The 20,076-nt window shown below is 40.5% G+C and overlaps 3 protein-coding genes across 3 annotated transcripts; all 3 read right to left on the reverse strand.

The window, feature by feature from the left end:
* Nucleotides 1-9,276: 9,276 nt before the first annotated feature.
* cyp11a1.2 (cytochrome P450 family 11 subfamily A member 1, tandem duplicate 2) lies at nt 9,277-12,264 on the reverse strand. The gene is made up of 9 exons (XM_029522203.1): nt 11,961-12,264; nt 11,594-11,749; nt 11,251-11,450; nt 10,958-11,161; nt 10,648-10,808; nt 10,399-10,565; nt 10,155-10,233; nt 9,869-10,060; nt 9,277-9,774 (listed from the first exon to the last, which is right to left on the reverse strand). Exons 1-9 carry the CDS (start codon nt 12,230-12,232, stop codon nt 9,652-9,654), a joined length of 1,554 nt encoding a protein of 517 aa, XP_029378063.1. The 5' UTR covers nt 12,233-12,264; the 3' UTR covers nt 9,277-9,651.
* A 347-nt stretch (nt 12,265-12,611) lies between these two features.
* stoml1 (stomatin (EPB72)-like 1) lies at nt 12,612-15,891 on the reverse strand. Its single transcript, XM_029522205.1, has 7 exons — nt 15,568-15,891; nt 14,951-15,057; nt 14,701-14,850; nt 13,579-13,782; nt 13,295-13,505; nt 13,005-13,205; nt 12,612-12,845 (listed from the first exon to the last, which is right to left on the reverse strand). The coding sequence occupies exons 1-7, from the start codon at nt 15,722-15,724 to the stop codon at nt 12,649-12,651; spliced, it is 1,227 nt and encodes a 408-aa protein (XP_029378065.1). The 5' UTR covers nt 15,725-15,891; the 3' UTR covers nt 12,612-12,648.
* A 1,730-nt stretch (nt 15,892-17,621) lies between these two features.
* On the reverse strand, nt 17,622-19,746 carry LOC115056190 (photoreceptor-specific nuclear receptor-like). Its single transcript, XM_029522460.1, has 8 exons — nt 19,698-19,746; nt 19,403-19,553; nt 19,143-19,246; nt 18,747-19,007; nt 18,393-18,580; nt 18,051-18,291; nt 17,859-17,964; nt 17,622-17,754 (listed from the first exon to the last, which is right to left on the reverse strand). The coding sequence occupies exons 1-8, from the start codon at nt 19,744-19,746 to the stop codon at nt 17,622-17,624; spliced, it is 1,233 nt and encodes a 410-aa protein (XP_029378320.1).
* Nucleotides 19,747-20,076: the final 330 nt, after the last annotated feature.

The raw sequence follows: 20,076 nt of genomic DNA on the forward strand, positions 1-20,076 counted from the left end.
CATGTGTGCCCTGTCTGTTTATGGAGGGCTCTGGTTTGATGGCACCGTAACAATGATTGACAGGCGTTGATTTACTGATGATCCTTGGCTCTGCTCTCACTGTGGACCTCATAGGGAGCAGTATTGGCCCTCTGCCTGATGTGTCCTTGAGTCAAAGCTGCATGTTGCCCTTGACACCCCTCTCCCTCCCTCCCTCCTCTCTCTATTACTATATTTTAAAAACCTTTATAGCCGCTGTCCTGCAACAGCTCACTGCAGATGTGATTTTATTTTGCTGACAGGGCACAGATGTGATTACACACAGAGCAAAATGTCATTTTCTCTGGAGGGCCCTTTAATTACATTTTTTGGCGCGACACAACATATTTTAGTCACAGCGTGCTGAAACAACAATTAGCTGAAACTTCGTTGGAGGTATTTGAATTAAATTGTTTGTCGAGCCCACATGCAGATCAATTATGAATTAGAATTCGAATGGGGGTTTTCACAGATGTAATTCAGATGTACAATTTGGAGCAGGTTTTTTTTTATTGTTGGCAGATTTGATTATCATGAAAATAAATGTAGCTGTCACTCTCATGTAGAGATTGAAATTGATTAAAATATCTGAGTGAGAATGCTCGTTCATTAAAGAAGAGAAAGATTACACTGTTGCTTCTTATCCTATTAATCTCATAATTTTTTGACCTACACCTTTACTGATAAAACAGAGCTCACGCTGCAGTGCTGAATTCCTGTGGTGACTGCGGAACTGTCTGTCACCATTACATCTGCTTATGTCCTTTATTTATTTTGGGTCTTTTTTATTTTTTTTTTCTATTTCCTCTTTTTGCTTCAATTGTCATCACCTCTCCCAACACCCCTTTAATCTCTGTGTCCATTAGCACATGACAAGTATTTCTGCCCAGCTTGTGCTGAGTGGACGGTGGCATGGGACGGTTAAGGAAGCAGGATGGGCAGGGAGGACGCGGCGGCCAAATGTGGGGCAAGAGAAACATGGATGATTTGGGACCAAAAAAAAAAAAAAAATGTGGCAGACAGCAAAGGTTGAATACAGTATGTGGAGGGAGGGAGTGAGAGAAGGCTCCTGGGAGCCACCTCTCTGTGGCAGGCTAATTGAAGCCCTGGGTAGCAGCAGACTCAGAGCTGTCACTCCAATGAAGAGCCCATTTGCTGCACTTTGCAGGCTGTGTGCTGAATTCTGATCAGCCACAGACCCCTCCCAAAGACACATACACACCTGTATACACCCCCCCCCCCCCCCCCCCCCCCGCAAAAAAAAAAAAAACCCTTCACAGATTATATGTAACGGGGTCAGACACATTCTGAACACGAGCAGCGACCACAAAGAACAACACGTTAATATGAATGAATTTGCTCAGAGGATTCTGTAAATTTGTCAGCCAATTTCATACATGATAATGCGATATTAGACTCAGCGGGACGTGTCCTCAGTTGTAAAGGTTTTCCCCTGTTGGATTACAGGAGATTATGTCTTCGCGCAGAGCACATAGCTGCAAGCACCCGGTGAATTATTTATCATGAATTAATGGAGTCAGTTATGAAAATATTTATCTAAAAAGGTTTTTTTTTTTATGATAAGCTGCAGAAGTGATATCCACACTTGAACAGAAAATCTTTTATGCATGAGTATGAAATTGAATTTGATTATCTCATATCAGATATGGAACTTCTGACATTGTCCACATTCGAGCAGCGTTACCGTCAGTGTTGTCTTCATTTAGTTCCTACTGAAAAAACAAAACCTGCAGCATTTTGCTGCAGTAATGTCTACGTTTTCCAAGTCAGCAGTTTACCCTTCAAACGAATTCATTTACAACAACAAGATCCAACAGGACAGATATTTTATAACATCAAAAGTAAGTAAGTAGTGTATATGGGGACTGGTATGTTATGCTAAATGAATGTTTTGCATATTGTATTAACTCACTTTATCGTTTAGTTTCAATTAGATCTTGAGCCATCAATGATTGTCTGTCTGAGCCTTCAACGCTAATGAGTAGACATAGCAGAAGAGTTATTGATCCACAGCTATTGAAGGTTTCACCGACATTTGCATGTATGTGAGTATGTGTGCCCACCTTAGACTCTACAGACTATAGACGCACATATTTAATAGACATAATTTGCTCAAAAAGCTTACATACAACTACTCAGCTAATTAAAAAGCTTTTATTACGACTAAATATCAGCATTTGATATTTCAGTCACTGTCTATATGTCTATACTATATGTGCTAATACACAGTAATGACAGATCTTATATGTCTCAGGTGATCCAGTGCAGTTTGAAGTGGATTCATTAATGTAGAAATAAAGGGAATCTAAGTCAATTATTGTCTCCTGAAAATGTAAAAAAAAAAAAAACAAAAAAACACTGAAATAACTCTTTTACACAGCATCAGTGATTTGCAATTAGATCTTCATTGAGATGAGCAGAGTTGGGAATAAACACTCAGTGGTGCCACAGGTGCAGTGCAGCTCACACACTCCCCATCCATCTGATTAATTCCTCCGATCTCATTGATCGTTACATTCTGCTTCCAGGCATAAATGTAAGGTTTAGACATAGTAATACCATGGCGAAGGAGGACAGATAAATGTACTGTGACTCAAGTGTACAAATTATATCAAAATACTCATCAAGGACTGAAACAATGGCTCATTCTATTATAATATTACAATAATAGAAAGGAATACTTTCTGTTATTGGTTACTGCTGACATACAACAACAATTTTTGTTCAAATAAAACAGACAAGTATCGTTAAGTTTAAAGTTGTTTGTTTAGTTGTGTTATCTAGAAGGTAATTTTCTCTTTAGTTTTTTACTCACCATACCCAGCATATGTTTCGGGGACCAAAGGAGGAAGCAGCTGATGACTTCCTGTATTTAGTGTCATCATTAGTGATGTCACTGGGTTATATGTGTGTGTGTGTGTGTGTGTGTGTGTTTCTGGAAATGAGTGAAAACATAACTTTGGTATTTATCTGTTTCCAGAAGAGACAGCACCTACCTCAGGATGGACCAGCGCTGATAGCGGGGCCTATATAAGCAGTTGTGTTTAGCTGCCAAGGGTTGGTTTAGGGTCATTAATAATAGATTGTATATAATACATTCATATGCTATCATAATATGTATTATTAGGCTTAACGGTGTAATGTAACAGAAGTTAAAGGAGGCAAAATTATACAATGCCATGTACATTTACTGAAGTTACTGTACATGGTATTGTACAAATTTTACTTTGTTTGCACTTTGTTATGACGTACTGCCACAGAAGAGAGATGAAATCTGAAATGCCAGTAGCAGCTATATTTGATATAATTGCTTTGTTATTGCTCTTGTGTATGAAACATGATACCACAGTGTTCTGTGCATAACAAGGACCTTTCCAGTTGGCCTGAAAGTGTTGCTAAGGCTTGTGTTGTGGTTGCACGCTGATTGTTTAAACTTCCTCATCCACCATGAGATGCATGTTCATTACTGTAATGTTGCGGCCCTGACTATTTCTGCTCAATGACGACCTCAAAAAAGACCAAATCACTCAGTTGCCCTGCAGTTATAGAGGTAGGCTGTGGCTGATTTGAGGTACAGTATTTGTCTGTAGGAAGATAATAGATACAGTAATGACTTTTTCATGTCATTTCTTTGAATCTGTGCTACCTGGCAACCGTAGTCATTAACCGAGTACGCTGTATATCCAAGGCATATCATATTTGACCCACTTTAGAGCAGTTAACCAGTAGCTCTCGTGATTTAAAGTGGGTCCTGTATGCGTAGTGATGTAACAAGAGATGAAGGGGTAGAACAGGATGCATACGAGCACAGTGAGCAGTGTGAGGGCATAGCTACAATGTTTTTTGGATAAGAGCTTTCGTTTCTGGAGCCCTCCCACATTGCTATGAGAGTTTTTCCCACTTTAGTAAATTGCTTGCTTGTGGCTTTGTGTTTGTTTTCACTTAGGTTTTGTTGAATTGGGCTTTACCTCCTGCCAAATGTGTCATTTCCAAAATCAATATTTTTTTTTTTGCCTGTAGGACCCCAAACACATTGTTATGAACCTGAAATGATTTCGATCTCAGTGTGGAGATTTTTTCATTGAAATCATTAGAGCATCAGAAGGTCAAATATCTCTACCTCATGATGCACTGGAACAGGTCCTACGAGATTACCAGCACCTTGTCCGTGGAGCAAAGACTGAGCTCCAAAATGCAACCCATCAGGAGCAGGAGGGACTCAGATGGCAGAAACTAGACAGGCCAACATAAACTATTCACATCAAGCTCATCAGCCACATAAACGGTAAGACAGGCGTGTGACACATAATATCATTTATTGAATTCATTTCATCAATGAGCCATTTTAATTAAATGTGTCCATGCTTCAGACCCCCTCTTCATGAGTTCGGGGATGATTCCAACATGACAGTGATCACCAGCCTCCAAACTAAGATGAGTGGACATAATCAATACTGTAAACTCTGATCAATCAGTGAGTCAATCTCCTCTGTCACACTTCGTTACTGACCAGCAGCATAGGAACGCCTTTGAGATGAGGCAGAAATTCACAGCTGCAGGACAAAGTGGCAGCCAGTGGAAAGGATTAGCATTTCTGAGAGTGACTGCACTTACGCCTGATCGAGCTGATGAGGTTTTGACTTTTCCAGAGGGCGGGGGCGCAGCGGGTTATTTATGCGTATTCTGACATTTCCTTCTGTTGCTGTGATCTTTTCTCAAAATTACATTTACTGTTCAGCCCTGTCGATTGGCCACGACATTATATGTTGATGCATGCAGATTTTCTCTTGTTTCTTGTAGATGAGACTAATGTGATATGAATACTGACGTCTGGATATCCACTCTATGATTTCAAAGTGATAATATTAGTATACAGTAAAATCACGTGGTCATGATAACAACTTGGAGAAGACCAAATGAATGCTTCAATCCAGCTGCTGTCTTTCTTTGGAATATTATTGTCATGGATGACAGCAAGAGCGTTTCATGTCTTCAAATCACAGTGAGGGGCGGGAAGCTCCTGCGTTCACCGGCAGAAACAGAGGCCCCCTTTATTTGTGACATACGAATGGACTTTCCAGGCTCATCATGGGGAGCCGTCATTCCCGTCATGCCTGTGGGGCCCCCAACAGAGACACCACCTCATTTATAGTCATGATTGCCACGTCTTCCCTGTCCTTTCAATTAGATGCTCAATTTCACCCTCGTGCCCCATGGGAGTCACAACCAAACCATCGGAGATTGGAATCCTCTAATCGCCCCCACCACCACTACCCCACGAACATATGCATCTGGACCCTGCTCTCAGTCCCTATTCATTTCCATCTATTCAACGTGATGGAGGAGCGTGTGCCAGAGCAGAGAACAATACTGACAGACAACAGCCTTACGCGGAAACATGTCCTCATTTTCTATCCGTTCAAAGAAGGGGCAGTGAGAAAGTGAAACGGAAGTAAAATAAATGTTCTGAGGGTTTTTTGTAAAATTCTGTGTTGCCTTTTGAGTCTTCACCTCCACAGTTCAGCAAATGGGCTTTCACAGTAGGACACTGTGTGACTGCACTGCAAGGATTTATCCCAAATCCTCAGTTAAAGCTTCCATGACAAAAAGCCTTCAGAGGTTAGCCTGTTATTGTCCCTCTGGACCTGAGCTGGATACACTGTTGCCTGAGCCTCAGACAATCCAGTAACAGGAACATCACACTTTCTGGCTCAGCTGAGTCACATTAGTCACTTGTCATTGTATTTGCTTGTCTCTAAGCAGAATAAATCGATCATTTCTTGAGAAACTAAGCTCCATGACAAATTGCACATGCACTTTGCATTCGTCGCTTGGATGTCGGTGTACAGAAATGTCCTGTTGACTGCATGCTGGATGACTTTATTGAAACATTGGGTTGAAGAGACACCTAGAGGTGGTTTCCATGTACAACAACATCCCATTAAAACGTCCAACCAGGTAACTGGGGATTCCGTTGACAGCTATGTGGCCTATCTTGTTCTTGGCATTTCTACAATGCAGACCAAATGTAGGAGGTGACTTACTCAGGCAAAAAAAATAAATAAAAATCATTAGATTGCAAATGATCTTGAGATATTCCATCAGGGGAAATTGATTTTTGGCTTTCCCCATGCAACTCAAACCCAGACCCGGTTTTACAGGAGAGCACTGAAAGGGTGTCTGAAGTAGGGATGAGAAAAGGTTTGAATTCACTCTTCCAGCTTCTAGAGAGTGATTCTCAGGCAACGCTCCTCAATCGGAAAGTGGAAAACTATCGTTCAGCCATAAATAAGATGGCAGCAGACATAATATTCCTGAGAACAAAATTGGCAACAGTGACTGGAGAAAACAGCCAGCTCCACAGTGATCTGTCTGTGCTGCAGGACCTTGGCCAAGATCTGCTGAGCGGCACAGACATCGACGTCATGACAAAGGCTGAGATTTCCGACCATATAGGTGAGCCACAGCAGAACACTGTGGTTATTTACTCAGCCACTCATTCGTAAGCATCCTGTCATAAAACTAGCTGAAAGCAGCCACTGGCATTCTTTCAGTTCTTTGAGATTTTACGTTGAATACAGAAAAATGTTTGACTTCATTCTGACTTCATTGACTTCACCCAGTCGCCTGTTGTTGAACCTTCACTGCACGTTGCTGTGCATTTAAGGGCGTTTCATTGGCAGATGATGTAGTGGTGTGGAAGGCTGGGAAGGCCCACTGTGTTTGCAGATCCTTGTGAGTGTCACTTCTGAAGCAGACTGTGCTGTTTTGTGATAAGGCAGCTCATTTAGGCCACACACCCTGATAAGCTCTGTGCGTAGTACATCTTCTGAAGGACAGTGTGTGACCCTCAGTAAAAGGATGTTCACTGAGGTTTTTCTGCTGACATGAAAGCAAAGGAGCTAGATTGGAGTCACGCTGGATAGATTTGATTTCAAAGGACTAATTGATTGTTGTTTTGATAATTATTGTTGAAATGACCGAGCATCAGACTTGACAATTTCATCGTTTTAAATTTGAAATAGTTTCTTATTTTTCATATCAAATCCCATCTTAGATATCATGAGCTGTCAACTTACTTTCCCAAATTAGCACATGAGTCGAAACAGGCACATTCCTATATCTACAAAAAGGAGCACAGTAATAGCTTTATGTTGCAGTGTATGATTTTTGCTGCTTTTCTCTTCAAGCCTCTCTAATTCAAGCTGGCCAGTGAGACCAGTAAAGCAGAATGCAGCAGCTACAAAATGAGGTGATCGAGGTTAAGACAAACCAAACACAAACTACACAAGTTAAATTTAAACAATCTTTGCCCAAATTATTTGTGTCATTTATGCAATTTCCTGCAATCTTCTTCTTATGTGTGCTGTCTGGAGGATCACAGAGAGAGGGAGCTGCTCAAACTTCAGAGTCCACTAGCAGCAGCAGGACGAGCTGCTTGGAAAAGGTGGCAGCTTGTGAGGCCACTATCAAACGATCAGTGATGGGAATAACGGCGTTGCCTTTTCCAGTAACGAGTAATCTAATCGATTGCTCTTGCCATCTTTAAAAAAATGTTACTATAAATGAAGCAGTTTTTTACATCAGACCAACCAGATCTGAGCTGAGAGGTAAAGACTGCTTTTACTGTTCTTTGGCTAGTGGGCACGAGACAATCACATAAATGATGATGATTGGCTGAGGTAGAGTCAAATTTCATGGTGGGCCAATCAGAGGTCGAGGTGGGCGGGTGTTTACAGAAATTCACATTCAAGCATGCAGAGTCGGACACACAAGTGAGTCAGTCAACGAGAAACAGAAATGGTGAGCCCAAATAATCCAAAAGTAGCCTTCTCTAAATGGAAGTATAGCCATTACTTTTCCCTCCAAGAAATGAAAGGAACAAATGGAATGGTGAAATGCACATTATGCATCATTTTATCACATCATTTTTAACTGAGTAACCAATTTAGTTACTTTTTGGGAGAAGTAATTGGTAACTATAACTAATTACTTTTTTAAAGGAACTTGCCCAACACTGAAAACGACAGGAAAAGGTGATGACTGACTGTTCACTTGGTATTCACTAATTCTATCAAAGGGGAATGCTTCTGACCATAAAATGTACAAATAATGTGTGAATAAAGTTTTTGTTCTTGTGCAGTCCCATATTTTAGGTCATTTGGAAGACGGAAAAAGCACTAGAAAGCAAACTCAGAGTGAAGAACAGACAAAGTGGTGACAAAAATCGGGTTTTGAAAGAGCAGAGAGGTGCAGAGATGAAAAGGGTGGAAATGTAAACTCACTGGGCACCATGTTTGTACTGAGTAGAGCCTCCCTTCACTTTAGGTCTACAGATGTGGAAGGTGTTAGATGGAAAATTGGGGCCATGAAGGATGGTGAGAGACAGTAATCAGTGCACTCTGTGGCATTCCAATTATGATTAATTGGTCTTAAGTGGCCCAAAGCGTGCCATGGAAACCTTTAGACTGGCACAGCCCAGCGTGTTTATGCAAGGCAGGTTTGGTAATTAAATTTAATGATTCTAGTTTTCCGATGTCCAGTTCTGGTGAACATGTACCACTGCAGCCTGGTATCTGGTTACCAAGTGGAGACCAATGTGATTTTCTGCTCTTGCAGCGCATGTGCCTCAAGGTTCAACACATTCTGCAGTGTGAGATGCTTTTCTGCAGAGCACAGTTGCCAAGAGTGGTAATCTGTTTAGAGAAGCCTTTTCATTAGGGGTGGGAATCTTTTACTATCTCACGATTTGATTCGATTCAGATTTTTGGGGCTGCAATTTGATTCAGAATCAATTTTCGATTCCAAACGATTTGATTCATAATGATTTCTGCTTCAATCTATAGGTGTGCAAAGGATCCTCATGATCTACTCCAGTCTGCTTTGCAAGACAGAATGAAAAATTGAGACATTAACGTGTGTTTTAAAGTTTTAAACATTCATCCATGCTTAGATAGAATTGTTGCATACAAGCAATATCACATATTGCTTAAGTAACAAAAACAAAAGTGTCTCTTTATAAAGAAAATAGTGCAGTTAAACATGGGTTCCTCATTTTGCAAACCTTTTAGATATATTGACCGTGGAGTAACTTACGCCACCGTTGTACTTGTTACAGAGTTCTGTATCAGATAAATCAGCTAAGCAGACAATAAGCAGAAACCTGAAAAATTATCGGCAAAGGAAAAAAAAAAAGGGGAATGATATGTTTGTTTTGTCTTTCTTTTATTTTTTACTTACTGCAAGACATATTTTGTCTCTGCTGAGGTGCTTTATTCATTTTTTCATTGTTATTTTTATATTTTACAAATGAAAGAAAGATGCTGTATATACCAAGAACATTTCCATCATTGCCCACTCAAACATATTATACAATACACATAATACATTTTATTTTCTACCAGTTACTGAATTGCTGAGGTAATTTGTTCATGTACATCTTAAACTTGTGCTGAAGCTAACAATATACAATGCTCATTTCTCTCCTCTTACTCATGAGGCTGGAAAAATATATTTAGTCCTGCAGTGCTTTGTAAAGCAATTATATGTGATAAAGGACTTCACAAATGTGCCCGTTTTGTCATGCACCACATTTTTCTGTCAAATATAGTGTTACTGGCTGTTTTGTAATGGCTTCAAAGTCAACATTATGGGCTTGTCGGGTAAGAGAATGAGTTCAAAGGTACTCTGTACTTCCACATGACGTGGTTTCTCCACTCGGAAGTTCTCAAGCATCTGCAAATGCAAAAGATAAGCACATTGTTAATATAGTGAGTAATTAAATGAAAAAAATATGGTAAAACCACTTCTTATTTTTTATATAACTCACATGAATGAGGAAAAGTTGCATCTCTGTCTCGGCTATTCTGCGTCCTAAACATTGACGGGGGCCAAAGCCGAAGCCCAGACCTCTGAAGTAGTGGGTCTCTGTCCTCAACCAACGCGAAGGCTGATATTGCTCTGGTCGAAAAAACACCTTGGGGTCTCTTCCCATTGCGTACAGACCTAACTGAACCAAAGTCTGAACACCAACAAAAAAACTGTGGTGAGCAAATGATACTACCAAATCACAGGGATGTAGAAAACCACAGAATTTATGATTAACTCCTTCGTACCCCGGCTGGGATGTGATAGTTTTGAATGATGATGTCTTCTGTTATGTATCTTTGCAAGCTCACAGCAACTGGGTGTAACCTGCAGTAGAAAAATTCTTATTAGCCTAATGATATACATACATAATGTGTAATTCATCTGACCTCTTTGAATTACCATTGAGTCAAAGGGACAATTTTTTTTCCTCACCTTCCATCTCATGCATTGCTTGGATTGCTCATACTGGTGAAAATTTGAAAAGTTCACCTGAGTGTCTCCTTCAGAGCTCCTTTAACCAAGGGAATCCGTTTCAGCATCTCCACCATGTCTCCTTGGCTTTCAGCCCGAGCTGAAGCCACCTCTGCCCTCAGCTCCTCCTGGAGGTTGGGATGCCTGGCTAGTTCATACAATGTCCACAACAGCGTTATAGAAGTCTGAAACACATAAACAGAATGATGCCCCAAAAAAAAAAGAAAAAAAGCCAAAAATGTCACACTTTGTGAAATGGTTTCTTACTGTATCTACTCCTCCAGCCATTAACTCAGTAATGCTGGCTTTGATGTCTTCAATGGAAAGCTTGTCCAGCATGAGCAGGCTGGCCAGGACTCCAGGGTATTTCATCGTAGTCCCAGGCTCCTGACGCAGCTGCCTGTAGATGTTCTGGATGCAGCGGTCCGCTGATGGAACAAGAGGATATACCTGGGGTAAGAACCACTATATACAGTGTAGCATCTAAAAATGGAAAATGTCTTGCTGTGCTGACAGATCTTAAAAATATCATGCTATCAAAACTAAAAGATAAATATCCTTTCTGGTCTTTTCCTACCTTGATTGAAGATCCCATCCCAAGCGTCCACATGGTCTCGCCACACCTTTGCTCCAATCTGTCTCAACAAATTGGGAGGTATGTACAGCATAGGTGCGGTAGTCTTGAACATGAGGGTGATGCAGTCAATGAAATGTTGCGCCTCCGGGTCGATGTAGTCCAGCATCAAACCTAGACGCTCACCATACAGCACTGAGCTCACCGCTGTGAAGTGGACAGTTATGTGAGGGATGAAGGTCCACTGGTCAATACAGTGATAGTAGTTCATATCAAGAGAGATAAGTCTGTCTTACATTCAAGTGCATATTTGAAGAGTTCTTGAGAGAGGTCGGTAGTCCATTTATTCTGGCCACTCCGCTTTATCTTTTTGTGAAGTCTGGCCACAAAATCCTGTCCCACTTCATCCAGCAAGGGGACAAAGTTTTCCTGCACCTTTGGGGAAATCACCTCCTTGTTGAGAATGATCCGGTTTGATCTCCACTCTTCTCCATTCCTGTGAGGTCAGATGACAACTTCAAACCAGCCAGACTAGTAGGAACAATTATATGGTGTTACATAATCCGGTTTGTGATTGGGGCAAAAATGTTGGCTAAAAAGAAATGATTATTATAGGCAGAAGCTGATAATATCACATACTTTAGCAAAACTCCGTATTTGCGGTTCCTGTAGTCTCTGTAAGCTGTCCACGCTTCAACGTTCAGCCTTTTGGGATAATGGCCCTCTGCTTTGAACACGATGGCAGCATCCTCAGGATTGATGATATTTACACTTTCATAATAACCAATTTTTTCTCTGACATACCCAAAAAAGAAGGAAGGGATGAAATGTATCAGCTGATTTTTAAATGGCCTAGAAAATATTGTCAAACTCCTGATACTGACATAATCCTAAGTCATATTTCTGTTACGTCTTATCGCTATGTAAGGCAGACAATAATTTTATGCACATATTTTATCATTGGAAAAAAAAAAAAGATTTATGTTAACTGCCTGGATTTCCATACCTGTAGATGGGTCCAAAAGTTTTGAAGTTATGTAACATTATGCGGTGAAGGTTTCTGAAGCCATCGAGTTTCCAGAAATTGTACAAATTGGCCACCCCGTTCTTCCACAGTCCAGGAATCTCCCTGAAAGGCCTGACAATACTACCGTTTTCTGTGAACGCCTGTTTGACCACTGGCACACTACTGCTGCAGCGCACACCTGATGTTGTCATCTGTTCTATCCAGGATGGGGCTTGCATCACAGGTCTGCACCGCAAATTCCACTTGGCCATTGTGGTAACAAAAATGCTCACTGTGCTCTATCTTCAGCAGCTACTCTGGCCCTCTCAGGGACATCTGGTGCCAAGGAAGGAGGCTGGTCTAAATAGTCAGCCCCCCTTGCTGTGCCGATCAAGGCTCTCCAGTTGAAATTACGGCGTAATAGAATGCACAGCACAGCACAGCACAATCTGTCTGTGTTCGGGTCACTGAATATTTTATATTGCAACATGCGATCAATCAATCATCTTTTGGTAAAAGTGTCAGAAAGTATTTAGACTATGTCAACTTTGTTATTTTTGTAAACAAGCTTTGATTTGTGAAGAAAGACAAGGTCGTCACAGAAATTCTGTTTCAGTCCGTACATGAGAAATATCTATTTTACTGAAGGAGAAATGAAGGAATTGGTAAATACATATAACATTTTACTTTATTTCTTCAGTAGTTTTATGAGTTCCTCTAGCTTCATGGCAGTCTTAATGTCTCCCTGGATTTTAAGTCTGCCACTGGTGTATGCAGCAAATGGTCGCAGCCTGCCTTGGAAAATGGCCAGAAGGTCGCTGTCTGTCATACTCAATGTTACATCAGGATGTCTGCAGAAGGACCCTGCTCCCACCGCGCCACAACCTACAGAATCCAAACACACAGCTATTTATGTACCCATGGTTTTGCTTCTTTTACCGTTTGACTATGTTTACAGATTGAGCTGACAATGTTTGCTTTCAACAACAAGATTCATCTCAATGACAGTTTTCGTAATATTCACATCAACATTTAAGCCATTACCTTGGCTTAAATCTACATGGTAACTGCGATGTTCTCCATCTTTTGAGCTGATGTCAAACTGGAAACAAGCCCCAACCTGGTTGACCAAATTTTCCGAAAGCAGGACCTTTACCATGCCAAAAAGCTCTTCAGCAGAGCCTGGCATGCTCATGACATCAGAGGGGGCACTGCTGAGCTCATCTGTAAATGTTATGATGTCTTCTGAGGAGTAAAGGGCAAAGGTCAGCAAGAAAATATCTTCATAATCAAAGCATGATGTACAGTAGTGGTTTTGAGGTCTTTGGCCAAACCTTGGCGAGGCTGTGAGCTGCCACTGTGGCTCAGAAAGTGCATGGCCAACTGCTGAATGGGGCCAGTGAGACTTTCCAGTCCAGGCACAGAGGAAGGCATGATGGAGGGTCCGGAGAGGCCTTCTTCTGGCCCTTTAAGGACGGAACCAAGGGTAAGTTCGACCCTGTCTACCTCCAATCCCCAAGGATGAGTCATCTCGTTTATATCCACCTGAAGACAGCAGGAAATTATGTATATCTGAGCTCAATCAAGCCACCAGAGAGCAAGTCTAATGTTTTCTTACCTGAAGATATTCTCCCAGTTTGAGTCTCTCAGTTTGGACCTCCCGGGCTGTCTTCCTGGCCAGGCTGTGGGTTAAGGCATTCTGTGCTGTCATCCTGGTTGAGGCATTCAGGTCTTGGACTGATACTACTGACATGACAGGGTTCCAGATCCTGAACTGTATGTCTGCTCCCACTGACATAACTCCACCATCCCGAGTGGTCACCTGTAATGGCACATTTTATATTTTGCATATGTCAGAATTGAAGGAATATGGAAACATCACTTCACTCTCACAGCAGGTATTCACCAAAATCTATTACCTAAGTATACAGTTTCAGTCAAAAAACACGTAGCATGAGCTTGACTCTACAGGTCTGTTGAACTGTATTTTAATGACAGAGCTGACGCAAATTTTAACATCAGTCAAGCTTTTGCATTTAATAATAAAGTCTCTAGGGAATAAGATTTGACGGCTAAGAGGGTTAGGGGTTAGGGTTAGGGTGAAAATGAGAATTATGTTCAGACTATGTTAAGACTAAAAATAAATATTCGATGCACAAAAAATATACCCACGTTTTTCTGCTAATATTTAAGCATTTTCAAATAAATAGCTGGCAGAAAGAGGTTAAATAACAGTGTAACAACACTGCCATCTGTTGGACAAAGTAAACCATACCCAACCCAACATGTGGCATAGTGTGGCACAGTGTGGTTAGCATTGTTGCATCAAGAAATGTCTGGGGCCTTTCTTTGTGGAGTTTGCATGTACTCCCAGCGCATGTATGGCTTCTTCCCATAATCCAAAGTGGTACAGGTCAGGTTGTGAAATTGCCCACAGGCCTGAGTGTGAGCATAAATGGTTGTTTCTGTCTCTGTCTCTGTCCTCATCCAAAGTCAACCGCAATTAGCTCCAGCCCCCCGTATCTCTGGTTTTTGTGCTATTTACCTAAAAAATTAAATGTAAGCCCTGATCCCTCTGTGTCTGTAAACTGAATGAACAATCTTTTGATCTCTTTATCAATATCTTGCTTTCATTTCCCCTTTTTGGTATACAGGGAAAAAAAACTTAATTGTTGCTCAACTACCTAAATTGTAGTGTTTCAGTGCTAAATGACTTTGGCTAACGAAACAAGTGGTTTACCTGGCAAGGAGGGATGTTGAAAGCTCGGGTGCGCAGGTCTACCTTCTGCCACTGGTCAACAAGCGGCAGCACAAGGATAATACCAGGTCCCTTTGGAGGACAAACTCTGCCCAGACGAAACACTACTATCCTCTGGTAGTTAGGGACCGTCTGCAGACAAAAATCAGTCACAGTTGTCCACGGTGCTTTATTTTTTGGAAGTGAGCAGTTGTGCTGTTTGAGTAACTTTGAAGAGATAGTTTCAGCTTACTTTCAGCACAAACCATCCTGTTATGGGGAAGGTTATAAAAGTGCAGATGTAGACAAGCAAGATGACAATCAGGTTGCAAATCCAGGACAGCCAACCTTGTTTGGTATCTTTAAGATAAGAAACGAGAAAGGACTCAAACAGAACCGTTGCAATTTCTCAGGGTATTTCCCAGCCAATGAGACATTGGAAGTTGCATGAAATAATCTTTATGGTTTAATTTTTCTCATGATATACTTTATAATGCTAAACTGCAGTTTCAGAGGTTTAGTACACTCATTTTATGGGATCTCATATAGGCTATGTTGGGTTTTTCCTATTTTTATTTTTGTGTATGTGTCTCCTGCAGATCCAGTATGTGTATAATAATTAATAATATTGTTGATTGTACATTTCTAAATCGTATGTTTTATTGTGATCCATGTTCTAACGGGTATGGTGAAACAGAAATCAGTAGCATTAGCATATTAGATAGTAGACGGTAAAAAAAAAAAAAAAAACATTCTAAAAACATCTTCCTGATCATGGATGACTTAAAAAAATAATTTCAGTAATAATTATTTTTATTAGATTATTTGATGAAACGTCTATCACTCAGTGAGTGGCGGCTGGTTTCATACCAGTGAAGTCGTTCTCAGACACATTGGGGATGTAGTCAAAGGACAGTCCTCTGTGGTAGCGGGTCGGACAGACCCGGTTCGGGTCCACAAACAGGCCCGGAGTCCTCTGGTCTGCGGGCTCTCTCTGAGGGAGCAGCTCATACGGCCTGCTGAACATCGTGTCTTCTTTTAGCCAACCTCATAGTAAGTATAAGTTTCCACTACAGCAACACGCTTGGCTAAAGTACGCAAATGTTTTTAGCTTCTGATGCTAAATGCTAAGTAGCAGAGAGTATTCCGTGTTTTGGTGCTTCTTCTTCTTCTTCTTCTTTTTCTCTTCTCCTCCTCCGCCTCCTCCTTCTTCTTCTTCTCCTTCCTAAAGGAGGTTAAACGACAGTTGGCATATTGCATCACTGCCTCCTCTTGGTTTCAAATGTCCATTCCAGTCTTGCACTGAGTTTCTTTCTTCTGTAGTCGTGATATAATTGATCTTCTCTCTCTTTTAAAATTTCCCACATGAAATTAAAGACAAATTTGTGCATTTAGCGAGTTCTACAACCAGCTAAAAGATTCAAGTGACATATTTGATCCAATTCCTTAAATAACTATCTTCTTCTGTTCTGAAGGTTGTTCGGATATACAACTGATGAATGTGCAATGAGCTTAAAAAATATTAACCATGTCAGGACTAAATGACCTGAGCTATACCTCATATCTATTTCTCTGTGTCTTCTCTGTAGCATCGTGTGCACTTTATATTTTCTATCAATTGAGTTCTTTTCTTTCTGTTGATCCAAAAATTAAAAAAAAGGGAAGAAATTAAATACAAGCGAATACAAAATTTATTTCAGGTAAATATCTGTCTGAAAACCCACATGGAATGCTAAAGTAAATTTTTTAACTAATTTAATGATTTTTTTTTTTTTTTAACATTTATCTCTCTTGGATGAAACTTTTATTGATTAAGTTCAGTTTGCATCTCACTCACCTGTATATGATTCTTCGTCTCACACTGCGTTTGAAGAAGCCACTGCAGCCATTGCAGGCATAAATGCCATAGTGTTTACCGCTGCTTGAATCAGAGCAAACTTTACAAAGCAAGCCTTGGCCAAGTGCTTTCCCTGGTAGTGAACTTTTTTCTGTGGAGAACAGGTAACCGGAATTTATATTTATCACACTCTGTCAAGCATGAACGGAAAATGTGTAAAAATTATATTAATACATTTTTCATGATTGATAATTGATCTTCTCTCTCTTTTAAAATTTCCCACATGAAATTAAAGACAAATTTGTGCATTTAGCGAGTTCTACAACCAGCTAAAAGATTCAAGTGACATATTTGATCCAATTCCTTAAATAACTATCTTCTTCTGTTCTGAAGGTTGTTGTTATATACCCGGACATACAACTGATGAATGTGCAATGAGCTTAAAAAATATTAACCATGTCAGGACTAAATGACCTGAGCTATACCTCATATCTATTTCTCTGTGTCTTCTCTGTAGCATCGTGTGCACTTTATATTTTCTATCAATTGAGTCCTTTTCTTTCTGTTGATCCAAAAATTAAAAAAAAGGGAAGAAATTAAATACAAGCGAATACAAAATTTATTTCAGGTAAACACTTCAATTCAAACACGTTTTCATTTTCATGTTAAATAATATAAATGCTTTTCGTGCAACTCAAAACTATGCAAAATCATTTTCTGTGTCTCTGGTTAACAAAATTAGAATACAAAAAAAAAAGATTAAATGTTAGAGGGAATAAAAATAGAGTGACTTGTGTTTATCACTGAATAAAAACCGTTTGCTGTTTTAATTAGAACATCACTGACTTTTGGTAGGGAAAGCAGAACAAACTGATGTAATAGGACGTCATGGCAGTGTGACTGTGAGCCAGCATGCACCAGGACCGTGAAACTGAAGCATCCACATGGAATCAAAAATGTCTTCTCTATGTTGAATAACAGAATACATCAAGCAAACCAAACCAAAGCAGAATATGTTAACTATACAGCGAGGAAAGTTGTTGTTTTGTTTGTTTTAATTTCCTAGAAGAGCTTAACTTCTGCTTGTTCAGTTTTTGAACATGTCACACAACAGCTTCTCCATCGGTGTGCTGCCAATGGTCCTTTGAAAGAACAGCTGCTCGACTTTCTCAGAGCTCACAGAGTGGAGGGACGGCAGCAGAAGCAACAATCTACCAAACCTTGATGGGCAAGAAGAAAGGGGAGTGAATTAAGTGATTCTGTACTTCCATTTACGGTATGTTTGAAAATCTATGTATCCAGAGAACCCATAAAATTGAGATACCTGGCACTTTGGCCGGGGTATATTGAATGGATGTGCTGACACAACAACACCTGTGATTGGTCCTGCAGGTTCTCCACTTGCTCTGGGTCTTTGAGGCTGTGTGTCTCTGCTCAAGAAAGTCAAAAAGCAGAACCGTTGGCTGAACCGTCTACTCAAAAATCAACGCCAGTCACTGGAAAAATAACCCCTTACCTGGCTTGAACAATACAATGGCCTTCAGGCAAGCAAACTCAGTGGGATCGACAGCCAAAGCTTTGAAGCGATTGAACATCTCCTCTAAGCTCCGCAGGTCAGCTGTGGGCAGGCTAGTCCTTGCCTGCTGTGTGGGGGAAAGCTCTGGCAAAGACAGAAGAGGACACCTGTCCATGGGAAGGGACCACTGGATAGCACACAGGAGGAACATCTCACTCCAAGCTTCCTCAAGGAGAATGACCTTAGTACACCACATAAATGATGCATGTGTTATAAGTTGCAGACATGATTAATATATGTGTAGGCTGGTTCAGTATATTTATAAATACCAGTCATGCTCACCTGGTCTCGAAATGGCAAGTGAGCAAAAACAGGCAAATTTTTTGCCCATTTGACAGACATGAAGAGGAGTCGTGCCGATGTCTCATAGACACTCTCTAAACAGCTCAAGGTGTAGGGGGGCGTGTGGAAGTCAGAGGGAGTCTGATCTCTCTCTGAATCATTTGTTGTCACATCAATATTCTCCTCCACTGCACATTAGAGAAAGTGAATGAGTCAAATTTCTAAATTATAGTTCTGTTTAAGGGCTTTACAAGAGTTTCCTAGAGTTATAGTAGGCAAAATTATACATATCGTACATACTTGTGTGCACTCATTGTGATGCATCAAAGTTTAATATTCTTCATATGCTCTTACCGTCTTCAGGTTCCACCTTTGCACAGGTCTCAGCGGTCAGTAAGCTGACCATGAAGCGATGACTGTTATTGGGGTTGCTGCAGGGCTGTGTGGTGGCAGAGGTGCTGATAGACGAGGTGGCAGGAGGTCTGCAGATGGTTGAAGAGGCGACAGCGGAGGTGAGTTCTCGTGTGGTGGCCAAGTGCTCTTTTTTAGTGTCCACGCTAATTGAGTCTAGACTGATATGTGCTGTGCTTCTGGGCTGTCTCTCATTCTGCACAGCTGCAAAGGGAACAAGTAAAAAGAAAAAAACAATGAACATGCAAAGCTATAAAGGATTTATATTGTCCTTTGGCAGAAAGGGTATCTGTACAGATACTATATTCTGCATTCAACTTATTCAGAATGTTTTTTCACCATCTTTGTTCATGCCGGCTTGGAGACACTTCTTTAGTCGACAAGCTTGGCACTGATTCCGATGAGCCTTGTCAACAGGACACCTGCCAGTTCCTGCCTGACACCTGGTTTGGAAATGAAAAATATCTGTCTGAAAACCCACATGGAATGCTAAAGTAAATTTTTTAACTAATTTAATGATTTATTTGTTTTTTTTTTTTAACATTTACCTCTCTTGGATGAAACTTTTATTGATTAAGTTCAGTTTGCATCTCACTCACCTGTATATGATTCTTCGTCTCACACTGCGTTTGAAGAAGCCACTGCAGCCATTGCAGGCATAAATGCCATAGTGTTTACCGCTGCTTGAATCAGAGCAAACTTTACAAAGCAAGCCTTGGCCAAGTGCTTTCCCTGGTAGTGAACTTTTTTCTGTGGAGAACAGGTAACCGGAATTTATATTTATCACACTCTGTCAAGCATGAACGGAAAATGTGTAAAAATTATATTAATACATTTTTCATGAAAAATGTACCAATAATGTATTTAGGTATGTTACAACAATCAGCAGCTCACCTGACAAAGTTCCATCTTTGCAGTTATCAGAGAGGTCAGGAGAAAACATACTTATTTTGGTCATATGGTCGCTCATTTGAGATGTGCTCTAAAGAGTTCACTTTATGAATTGCTTTAGGTAATTGTAGGCTTTATCCCAGTCTAGTTGTTTGGCTGCATCAAAGCATTGTATCATGTGAATACAAGAGCAATGCATCAAAAGAAAAAAATAAAAATAAAATAGACATAGAACGTCCACTAAACTAAACTTATAGTTCAAATGTAAATTCTTGACAGACCAGCAGAAAGTATCTCCAGGAAAGCTTGATGATGATGATGATGATGATCCAGTGCTGAATCCTCTGCGGTTTGTAATTTAATGTGAAGTCAGTGGTTGTTA

This window comes from Echeneis naucrates, chromosome 16 (assembly GCF_900963305.1).
Source record: "Echeneis naucrates chromosome 16, fEcheNa1.1, whole genome shotgun sequence".
In the NCBI taxonomy this organism is placed as follows: domain Eukaryota; kingdom Metazoa; phylum Chordata; class Actinopteri; order Carangiformes; family Echeneidae; genus Echeneis; species Echeneis naucrates.